Source organism: Cervus elaphus, chromosome 24, assembly GCF_910594005.1.
Source record: "Cervus elaphus chromosome 24, mCerEla1.1, whole genome shotgun sequence".
NCBI lineage: Eukaryota > Metazoa > Chordata > Mammalia > Artiodactyla > Cervidae > Cervus > Cervus elaphus.
This window is the reverse complement of record NC_057838.1, coordinates 63,539,840-63,551,299: the sequence shown is the minus strand read 5'-3', so window position 1 is coordinate 63,551,299 and position 11,460 is coordinate 63,539,840. Positions and strand designations below refer to the sequence as shown.

Here is an 11,460-nt window from a genome sequence, read left to right as displayed (position 1 = left end):
TCCTCCTGTAGCTTGTAGGATTTTCCTCTTTACCCATCTTGACCATTGTAGTGAAAATGCAGGTGCGGCATCACTTCAGCTACCCGAGAGTCCCTTCACGGTCAGTCTTTCTCCTTGAAAAACTGGGTTTAGGTTTCTCTTTAAACAGCATCAGACCGAGGTGTTTTCTTTTTTTAAGCAGTAAGGTACATTAATAGTAATATATGACATATTTGGATTTATTTGCCTCTTTTTTTTCCTCTTTGCCTTCTTTTGGATAATTTTTCTCATTCTATTTTTTTCTCAATTTCTTTGGAAGGAAGCACACTCTATGTTTATTTTTAGGGTTATTCTAGAAATGTCAGCCTGCCCGTATACCAGAGTCTTTTCTCTCTTCCTGACTGAGTTTAGTTGATGGCTAGAATTCCAGTCACCTCTCACTTTGGGACATACACACCATAGTTGTTATGTATGCTAAGTAGGTCTTTTTTTACTTCACAACACCTATTTGTTTTATAAGGTCAGTGCCTACTTAAATGTATATTTTCTTTCTCTTAGTTTCTCCTTATATCTCAGATTTTCCACCTTGGAATTGTGGCCCTTCAGTCTGAAGACATGCATTTTAAAAAAAGGGATCTTCAGCTTTACAGTCTGAAGACATTCATTAAAAAAAACAAACAGCTTTATTGAGATATAATACATACCTCATACAATTCACCCATTTAAAGGTACAATACAAAGGCTTGTAGCATATTCACAGATTCGTACAACTACCACCACAGTCCATTTCAGAGTATTTTCATTACCTCAAAATAGATTTTTAGTCTGCTGGTGTCAAAAATCTCTGGTTTTGTCTAAAAATATTCTGTACTTGTCAGGTATGTTCTTGTCAGGTACAGAATTTTCAACAATTATCTTTGTCTGTTAACACTGACATTAGAAGGTACCATTCCATTAACACTGGCTGTGGTTGAGACATCTGCTGTGGGCTTGCTCTTTGCAAGATGATATAATCTCTAATTTCAAGATTGTTTCTTGGTCTTTTCGTTCTGACAATTTATTACACTGTGTCCAGGTATGTGCTGGTTTTAAAATACACCCTCAAATTCTTAAAGATTCCACCTCGAGGTGTAATCTAAATCTTCTCCCTCTGAGTGGGCTGGATGGAGTGACTTGTTTCTAACAAACAGACTGTGGAGGAATATCACTTCCAAGGCTTGGTCACAATTTCCCCTGCTTTCACTTTTGGATCACTCATTCTGCGTGTGTGATGCTTCTCTAAGCATTCCTTATTTCTCTCTTTGCCACCTTTTGGATCTTCAGCTTTAATTCTGATTTATTAATCCCTTCTTCGACTATAAATTATCATTCAACTCATTCAGTGAGTTTCCTATTTTAATAAACATTCTTTATTTTCAAGATTTCTCATCAGTTGTTTTTTTTATAACAAATCCCTGTGCTTGAGTTGTGAGGGGGGTCAGCCCCTCTTTGATCTCTCTGGTGATGAAACAAATGCTCATTTCAAAGCCTGTCAGGATGTGACTGCTTTACTTTCTTCCAGCAGAAATTCTCCCACTCCTTGGGTTGTTAGTCATTCTTTATGGCATTGATTGGATTTTCTCAAGCATTTTGTCATTTCTGAGGACCCCTCATGAGTACAGTTTCTGCTTTTCCTTCTCCCTACCTACAGGTTGCCAAGCGGGGGTCTACTTGAGGTGTCTGAATCCTACATTGCCACAGACAAACATCCTGCTTCCAACTGCAATCCCAGGAGGTGTGAGCATCTTTTCATCCTTTATGCCTAGGAAGGGAAACAGCTCAAGACTCCTGACTATGCAGAGGGAGCCTGTCTCCAGCCCTGACACCTGGGGGGCATGTCTGATCCCTGTCCCTTGTGGGGGGAATCAGTCCTGGCCTTGTCAGCCACCTACCACTTCGGCCCTTACTTACAGCTGCGACTTTCTGCTCCTTTCCTAAGAATTACCTTCTTAGAAGAGTTGTGTCATTGTACGTTCAAGCGTCTGCTTTATTGTATGAGTGTGGCGGTCTGTGGGCACACGTTCATTGCCCTCCATCACCCGACTCCTCAGCACCGTCCACCAGAGCCAGGCCACTGTGTTTCTGGAAACTAGAGGGCGGACACTGGGATGTGACCCATGACTGGGGCAGGAGGTTCAAGGTGAAATCCAGAAGGAAACTCAAGAGTGTTACCATCCTGGAGGAGATGAAGTAAATTAAATGGTCATAGGTACCTGGAGTCAGCCTTGTGGTCAGCCGGTCATTCTGGACAGTAAGCTCCATATGGGAGGCTCATGGTTCTAAAGCCGGGGGCCCAGGATCCAAGGCCACTTTGACATCCAGGCTACAATATCCTGGAGGTGAGCAGAATGGGCCACCCTTCCCCATGAAGGGGCCGTGTTCCGGGGAAGCCAGAGTCCAGCTCTGACGGGTGAAAGGGGAAGAGAGCTTTCTGGGGCTAAGTGGATGTGAATGAACGGTGCCGCGGACTCGAATCTGTGGCAGCCCGGAGTTGAGGCTTGCCTGGATGCAGCGCACCCCTGTCAGGGGCCCAGTCTCCTCGCTCTCTCTCTCACTGTCAGGGGGTCTACAGAGGACCACAGCGAGAACCTCTCCAAGGTGTCCCACAGATTACCGTGAGGTCTATAGCTGTCACCCGAGGGCTTTGAGATGATGGCCGCTAACCAAGGACTGGGCCAGGACCTAGATGTCGGAAGGTCAGGCCTAGGCCTTCCCCACCCCTCCAACCTCAACACACTCGGCCCAATACAGGGCCTCCTCACAGTAAGCATCACCTCTGCAGCTGCCCTGCCTTGGGGCCCAAACTCAAAACATCCCCAGTATTCAGACGGTCTTCTGCCACACACAGGGGTCAGAGTGTTTCTATTTCCAGATAGAAAAAGAAGCTCAAAATACATAGAACAAGCACAGATACAGCGTGCCCACAGGGCTGTTGTAGCCTCTGCCCCCACTCAGCAGGGGGCCCTTCAGGAGACAAGGAGCTGACCTCACCCCCCAGTGGGATGGGTGGGGCTCAGACTGTGAGGCAGGGAGTCAGTTCTGAAGGCAAACTGGAGGTGATGGCAAGTCCAGCCCAAGACCATCCTCCTGTAAGACAGGCCTGGTAGCGGGTGAGGGGCCAGGGCACGGCTCAGTCGGAGTCACAGGCCTCTTGCTCGGAGGCGGCGGTGGTGGCCACTGCAGAGGCCAGGTTCTCCTCCTGGCCCTTCAGCCTCTCACCTGGATGGGGGGCAGACAGGAGGCGAGGAGAGGGGCACGTGCCAGCGCCGCCACCCAGAGGGCAGGGAACCCCGCCGTGCCGGGCCCCGCACTTACGGATCAGCTCAGCGATGGCCCTCTGGGTCCGTTTCTCCAGCTTCTCCAGTTTCTTGGCCACATCTCTCTTGAGGTCCCTGGAGCAGGGAGGCGGGAAGAGGCGGAGGCTGAAGGCTGGCCCGGTGTGGCCCTGGGGCTCCCTCACCTCCGACAGCCCCTCTGGCATTAGGAACCACAGTAGTGTGCCCGAGGTCAGGGTGCCCCTCTGTCTCCCTTTCTGTATCCTCCAAACCCCAGCAGCAGCCACCCGTCGCAGCCCCAGGGAGGCAGGGGCTAGCACCACGACGCGCCCAATCCAGGGGGCTGAGCCAAGGCGTGCAGGCCAGATGGTTCCCAGGGCCCCCCTCGGTCTGTTCCCCTTGGTCTCTGTCAGGGAGTGACGTGCCCTGGCCTGCTGGGGGTCCTGCTCCGCCCCTGGCCCCAGTTCCCCTCACCCCCAGGAACTTCCACACATGCACACACAGCCTCTTCCCCCTGGTTTGGGGTTTCCGAGCACACGCGCCCCATCCTTTGTCTCATCAAATTAGAACACCTTCAGCTGGTGCTGCAGTAGACAGAACTGCAAGCCAGACGAGGGGGGGCCGGTACCTCTGGCCCAAGGTGAACACCCAGCCCTCGTGAGACCTCCTTCTCAGCCTAGTCACAGGGCCGCCAGGACAGTGAAGATTCCCATTTCACAGAAGAGGGAACCGGGATCGAAGGGGGACAGGCTAGCTGGTGGCAGAAGTGGGGCAAAGCCTACACCTGCCCTCCCCGCCATCTTGCCTCCACCTTGTAGCTCCCTGAGGACAAAGGTCAGCCTTGTTCAGGTGGAGCTCTCTGAGGCGCGGAGGGCCCTCATTCTTTCGGAAGGGACTTTTTGGAGGGGACTGCTGAAGCCCCTCTGCCAGAGCCCCGCCCCACCGTCAGGGGTCCATGCCCCGCCACGCCCCTCATTCTCCACTTACATCCTTCTCAGCACAAACGTCAGACCGTAATTATACCCCACGGCTGTCTGTCTCCACTGCCTGCCTCCAGCTGCAAGCCCATGCCGGACACCAAGAACATCCCAGTCAGTCTACACTGGTCCCACACGGGCAACACTCACCAATCCGGCTTCCGGGGTGCGAGGTTGGCCAGGTCCTGGGAGGGAGCAGACACGTGTCAGCGCCGGAGGGGCTCAGGAGAAGACGGGGGACAGAGGTAGGAAGAGGGGAGGAAGGGGAGGAGAGGGCTGAAGGGAAGCAGGGAGGTAGAAAGGGAAGGAAGAAGTGAGGAGAAGGAAGGATGAGTGAGGAGAGCAGGTGGGAAGGAGAAAAGGACCCGCGGAAGCAGCAGAGGAGGACAGGGCCACCGCCAGGCACTCACCACCTCCTCGATGACCGGCTCTGGCTTGGCGGCCTCCAGCTGCTCCTTCACCTTCTCTTCCACTAGAGGGCGCAAGACACCAACGGATGCCGGTCGGAAACCAGCCACCACTCCCTGATGTGGCCAACTGCAGCCGCAGGTCCCCGGGGGGGCCTGAGCTTTCTTGCCCCTGCCTCTCCCCTCAGCCCCTAACTCCCTAGAGGCAAAGACCTTGCCAAGGCAGCTCTGGAGGATTAGATTTGTGCTCTCAGGGCCCAAGGAGATGGGGAAGCAGGCTGGGGGTGTGTGTGTGGCTGAGTAGCTAACACTTTATTCTTTTATAGGATAAGTGTACTTATTAATTATTAAAATTAAAAATCAAAGAATAAAAACTGAGCCAGAGTCATGGATCTGCATCATAAGAAGCACCCAGCATCCCCCGCGTGGATGGCTGTGGACAGGCCGCAGCTGGCCAGACGCACCCCATCCAGGGGTGACTGGGCCAGGCCCCTCAGCCCATCAGCAAGGACACCTCTCCCCATCGTCTGTGCCCCAGCGCTGCCACCCCCAGAGCTGGGCGGGTGTCTGCCTGCCCACTGCTCTCCAGGAACCTGGACGGTCAGCCCCTCTTCAGGGTCTCTCTGACCCTCCAAGGGCCCAGAGGACCCATCCTCCTGTTCCTGCTGTCCAAGGGCCCAGGGCCATGTCCGCCTGCAAGGCAGGGTGTGAGCAGGGCGAAGCAGGCGTGACAGGCCGCTTCAGTGCCCTGACTGCTGCTACTTGTCCATCCGCTGTGAGACGGTGATGGAGGGTCCCGGAGGCCCAGCATCCAGCCCAGGCACTGCCAGTTATTCTCCAGGAGAGAGTGACGCCTGCCAAGGAGGAGGCAGCTGACAGGGCCATAGAGCCCACCTACCCGCAACTGGCTTGGCCTGGGGCACCCTCCTCTTCTTCAGGTCCTCATCCTCTGGGACATAGTTCCGCAGCCTGAGTTCCCTAAAGGGCAGCGAGAACAAGCAGAGAGGAAGTAAAGTGCGTGCGGGACACAGTCTCGTTCATCTCTTACACTTGCAGGCTGGCATGAGATGAAGACACAGGAGCTGGTTACTTCCCTACTTTGCTCTCTCTGCAGATGACCTGGGACAGGCGGACAGCATGGAGATAGAAGCATCTCTGAGCCTCAGCCTCTCATCTTCCCGTTAGCAGCCGGGCTGCATGCTCTCCCAAAGCCCACCGTGCAATGTAGGTACTCGAACAGAGCTGGGGCCAGGGGTACCTGGAGAGCATTCACTCTGTCTCTCCAGCACTGTCTCCACTGGACAGCTGTGGGAACTGAGGGTCAGAGAGTTTGCACCAGTTTTAGAGGGTCACACAGCAGTGGTTGCAGCATGAGACAGGGAAGCTACGACTCCAAGGACTGACCAGAGCTCTTGGGCTGAGGTACTCCTAAAAGGGAAACCAGTGGTCACCCACTGGTTCCCCAAGCCCGCTTCCTACTCACAGTCTTCATGCCCCGGAGCCTCAGACGCATGTGGCAAGGGTCTGGTGTGCCGGGAGTGGCCAGCCAGGGCTGAGGGAACAGGCACGGCAGTGTGCAAGGCCGGGAAAGCCACGATCCGCCTGGACGGCCATGAGAAGTTCACACACCTCGCTCCTGCACGCGGGCTTGCAAATCTAGCAGGGCCGACCCCGTGACCTCTATGAAGAGGGAGCGGCCACGAGGAGCCAGAATCGCACACTGGGATTGGCCACCGCCCGCGGAGTTGTTTTCCTCGCATCTCCTCGGGCAGGGCGGGCTGTACCAAATGCTCCCCGGAGGCCTCCCTGGCCCAGCAGCTCATCCGATGCCAACCTCCACACACAGCAGCCCGCACATGGGCCGGGCCCTCGGCTAACTCCACAGGGCAGCAGAGAGAGAGAGAGGTCCTGGGAGCTGCTGTTTAATAAAAGCACGACAGAGACACTGGGCCAGACCCGCCACGCCCTGGGGGAGGCAGAAGTGCCCCCCGCAACCTGTCAGCCAGATGGGACTAGATGTGGGTCCTTCTTCCCCACGAGCTCTTCTGAGCCCTCCCTGCTCTGCTGGCCCCTTGGAAGTCCGGGAACATTTCCCCAACAGGAGGCCTCCTGCAGTCTCTCATCTGGGGACCCTGTGTCCGTGCCAGGGAAATGTGGTTGGTTTCTCCAGCTGCGGCACAGGCAAGCTCAAGTGAAGGAGTCCAGAAGGTGTGTGTGGCTACACAAATCAGCAAGGGGCATGGTCTCAACTCGGGGCTTTTGTGACGCCAAATCAGTCCCCTGTTCACCAGCCTCATTTGCCCTCTGCCAGAGCCCCCACGGCCTGCAGTCCCGGGACTTGGCTAAACCCCCATGTCCTGGGGCCGTACCAGTCAGGCTGGTGTGGAAGAAGCCTGCTGCCTACCCCCAAGGTCTGCCTTCTCTATGGAGCAGGGACACCGCCCTGAACCCCATCCCCTGATGCCTGCCTCAGGCCGGGAGGTAAATGCCAGGTCACTGAAACACTGGGGGAGAAAGTGGGGCAGGATCGGTAACGCTGGCTTTCATTTATAACAGGGTGGGGAGAAAAGCAGAAGAGAAACTGGGTGTGGGAAGAAAACTGCAGGGATTAGTGAGAATAAAAAAACCCCTGCCGCTCTCAGAAACTGGCTCCACGGTCCAGGGTCCTGAGATGAGGAGAGAGGAGAGTCTGGTGGGAGCTGAACCCCAAGCTCACAGCACCCACACCCCCAGCACCCCCTGGTGCCCAGGCTTCAGAAGACCGGCTGGTATGATTGGGACACAGCGGGGGACAGGGAGGGGCCAGTGGCAACAGGCAAGAGCAGCATCAGCCGGTGGGCTGGCCGCTCCGTGACCACCCGCCCAGCAGCCGAGCCACCCACTGTTCCCTGTCCTCCCCTAGAGCTGAGCACTGGTCACGCAGTCAAGAACACCTGGGGCCCAGTCTCTGTGGGACTACCCCATCCTGAGCTCCGATTTCCACACTTGTAAACAAGGAGGCCTGCTGGGTGGAGCACGGTTCAAGCCCTGATTCACTCAGCTGAGCGCTAATGAGGAGACTGACCCACACTGATGTCCAATTAACTGCTCCTCCCGCCCCACCCCGATTACTGCCAAATGGCGAAAGTCTCTGGACAGAGTTCACAGGGCACTTGGTGCTGCTCTAGGGTCTAGCCTTTCTAACAAAGGACCAAGGTTGAATTCCCGCCTTCTGCAACTTAAATTAAAAAAAAAAAAAAGTGGGGGTGGGAAATTCACTCTTCTGGAGGCCACTAGAGCCACACGTTGGTTCTGCTACTCCAATTTCACGGTTTTAGAAATTTTTTGTAACCCCCATTTTAGAATGAAGTAGCTGCTCAGGGAAGGGGGTGAAAAGAGCCCTATTCTACGAACACTGTGGAAGTGAAAGAGTGAAAGTCACTTAGTCGTGTCCAACTCTTTGCGATGCCATGGACTGTAGCCCGCCAGGCTCCTCTGTCCATGGGATTTTCCAGACAAGAATGCTGAGGGTAGCTGCTCCCTTCTTCAGGGGATCTTCCTGACCCACAGATCGAACCCGAGTCTCCCTCATTGTAAGCAAATTCTTTACCATCTGAGCCACCAGCCTGGGCCCAAGTCCCAGCTCTGATGCTTCTGAGACAGGATGGGAAGGCTCATGCTTTCACTGGGCTCCATAGGAAAATCAAGGATATCGTTTCTCTTGAGGTTGTAGATGACACGGACTGTGGACATCAACACTGGACAGAGCGGTGCCCTGCAGAGCAGGGGTCAGCCCTCCCAGGAGCTCCCCTGCTGCCCTGGAAGCCCCCTCCCAAATCCTGAGTGCTCTCTGCCTGCCAGGATGGGACAAAGGCAGACTGTCCCGAAGGCAGATGGGAACGAACATCCCTGCGGACACATGCACGGCCTACAGAGGCTTCTCGAAGTACTGCCCACGTAGGTGGCAAGCGGCCCACAGCGTGGCAGGGGTGTGCCCGTCACACACCAAGGGGCAGGGCGGGCCAGTGGGGGGCCAGCCAGAGAACAGCCTCCTATGTGCCTCCCAGCGAGTCCTGGGGCGGGACGACGTCACTCGGGGGCTGTGGGAGGGGGCCGCTCTGGTCCTCACTGCCCCGTTGCCACACTACTCAGCGGAGCAATGTCTGCCGAATCAAGCTCACGTCACTGGTCTGTGAGATGCCCTGGTGCAGAGCCACCACCCTGGGGACCCAACTGGCGGATGGGAGAAGGCCTGGCACTGACCAGCCTAAAGGGCTCGGGCACTGGGCCAGAGCTGGGCCGGGCCTCAGCTGGGCTGGGACCTTTCTCCACACGGGAGTTGGAGAACCGGTTTTCCATCCCCAAGAGGGAAGGTGAGTGGCCTAGTTCCTTCTGTGGTACATGATGCTCACCCAGGGTGAACCGCCATCCCTGAGCGGTGACTACTCTGGCTGGGTGCTGACCACGATCTTAAGCCAGGGCTGTGGGGGCTGAGGGTTTAGGGCTGGCTTGTTCAGACACTCAACAGGACACGCTCCCCTGCCCTGTGCCCAACGGAGTGTGCAACGCCACCCGTTTCCCCCCACCTGCCTGGGTGGCCATGCCTGTCGGCCATAAGCCCTACCCTCGACATACCTCCACGGCACACACCAGCCGACTTGCCATCAGGAGGAAGTGACTGAGGGCTTACAAAAAACACAAGCAACTGACATGAGTGTCCCTTTCTGTGGCCAGGTTTCCAGGGCTGCCAGATCACCTCTTCTCTAGGCGGTAAGCACAGGGGAAGGAGGGCTGGGAGAGGCAAGACCCAGCCCAGAGGAGAAGCGGGGGTCCTCCTGGGGGTGGGAACATGTCTTTCCTTCATATAGCACCTTGTTGGCCTTTGGGGAACAGACTCTCACTAAATGGGGATTTGGTTGTAGGGGAATGCCTGAAGAGAGTAAGAAAAAAAAATGTTTTCAAGATATTCTGAGCTATAGATTCCATGTAATACAAACTGAAACTCTAGCAAACTTTTTATTTATTTATATTAGCTTATCATTATTCTTAATAAGTAGGCAATAATAGACACATATGCTTAGATGATGACGACAGTCTGAAATTTTAAGAGGAACTGACATGAGACAGTGTGTCCCTCCCACCCTCTCTGAAATACCCACAGACAGGGCCACTCAGGACTGGGTTAAGACAACGGGGGGCAGGGCACCTCATCCAAAAAGCACCCCCTTCCCCTCCCAGTTTCCACAATGTGTCACTGTCCCCCTCGGTCACGATTTACTCTGCCACCTTCAGCAAGCTTTTCAAGTAGATGTTAACAAGCTGACTCTCAAATTTATAAGGAAAGCCAAAGGAACTAAAACAGCCACGATTTCAAAAAGGTCTCCGTGGACAGATGGGCCGGAGCACGGGCAGAGAGGAAGGTGGGTGATTTCCCAGCAAGGCCGGTGAGGGGTGAGGCACTGGGGTGCCTGCCTCTAGTCCTACTGGACTTTCCCATTTCCTCAGCCGCCACCCCTGACCCTGCACTGTGTCTGGGTAGACGACCGAATCTGAGAAATGACTCAGGCTCCAGCCAGCAATCAAAACCCTGAGGACAAACCAGAAGGAAACCAAAGGGTCTCTCAGCAGTTACCACAGAAACGGGGAAACTGCGCGGGCACCCACTGCCAAGCCCCCGAGCCTGTGGTCACTTGGCAAAAAAAAAAAGCAACGACCTGGCCTTCGTCTCTGTCACCAGCGAGGGGTGCACAACGTGCTGGGGGGCTGAGGCCCAACGAGAAACCACGGAGCCCAGAGCTGGGGTGACCAGGGTCCCTGCACCAGCACGGAGAGTCACCAGCCTCCTCAGCGCGGGGCCGTCGCCACCTCTGAAAACAAGGGAGGTGGCGAGAACCCCACAGGGCTTCCGTGAGGACGGTGTGAACACACTTTGCAAAGTGTGAAGTCACACACGTGCAGACACACATGCGCCCCTGTGGGCTTGAAAAGGCCCCATCTCGTCTGAGATCGGCGCCTGAACGCAAAGGCGCAGAGGAGGCGCCGCTCCCCGGGGAGGGTTCCACTCACCCCGGCGGAGGAGGCCGGGGCAGGCTGCGGCGTCAGGAAGTCACCGGCCCAGCTTTCTCTGGGGGGCACCCCTCCCCTCCTGCTGCACCCCCTCAAAGCACAGCTCACCGGGATAAGCTTTCTCAGGGCCTCAGTCGCGGGGACTTCCCTGGTGGTCCAGCGGTTGAGACTCCGCACTCCCAATGCACAGGGCCCAGGGTTCAATCCCTGGTCATGGGGCTCTAGATCCCATATACCGCAACTAGGACCCAGTGCAGCCCAATAAACCAATATTAAGGGGAAAAAAAGAAGATCCAGTCCTCACAGTGAGCAGGAACCCAGGCTGATGGCTGAAGCAGAGCTTGACACCCCAAGGAGAGTCTGGACCTGATTCTGGGGTTGCTGTAGAACCATGTCACCCCAAGTATTTTAGAAGTGAGGAGACATAACGTGAGGGATCTGGTGGCTAAAAAAACAGCCGGTGGCTGAAAGTCAGATAGCCAATGAGGGCAAGGGTGCAGAAAAGGTTCCGACAGTAAGACCGTCCTGGCTGAACAAGGGGGCCACGGGGTGGAGAGGCAGCAACAGGACAGAGACCGAACGCTGCCAGGACGATGTGGAAGCCGACAGGTCCGGGAGGAGAGCTGAGTGCAGGCCTTACCTGTGCTTCTCGCCTTCCTCCTCCCCTTCTCTGAGCTGCTTGGTGCTTGGCTCCCCATCTTCCTTGTCCTGCAAAGCAAGAGAGAGAAACCGCTGCTC

The 11,460-nt window shown here is 55.4% G+C and overlaps 1 protein-coding gene across 1 annotated transcript in view; it reads right to left on the bottom strand.

Moving 5' to 3' along the window:
• Positions 1–1,365: 1,365 nt before the first annotated feature.
• Positions 1,366–11,460, bottom strand: part of CCDC12 (coiled-coil domain containing 12) — a 38,403-nt gene continuing 28,308 nt past the window's right edge. The window contains exons 2-7 of the mRNA XM_043886064.1: positions 11,363–11,430; positions 5,576–5,655; positions 4,681–4,742; positions 4,421–4,455; positions 3,334–3,410; positions 1,366–3,237 (exon numbers count right to left, since the gene is read on the bottom strand). Coding sequence (XP_043741999.1) covers positions 3,149–3,237; positions 3,334–3,410; positions 4,421–4,455; positions 4,681–4,742; positions 5,576–5,655; positions 11,363–11,430 — 411 coding nt within the window. The 3' untranslated portion in view covers positions 1,366–3,148. The remainder of the gene's footprint in view (positions 3,238–3,333; positions 3,411–4,420; positions 4,456–4,680; positions 4,743–5,575; positions 5,656–11,362; positions 11,431–11,460) is intronic.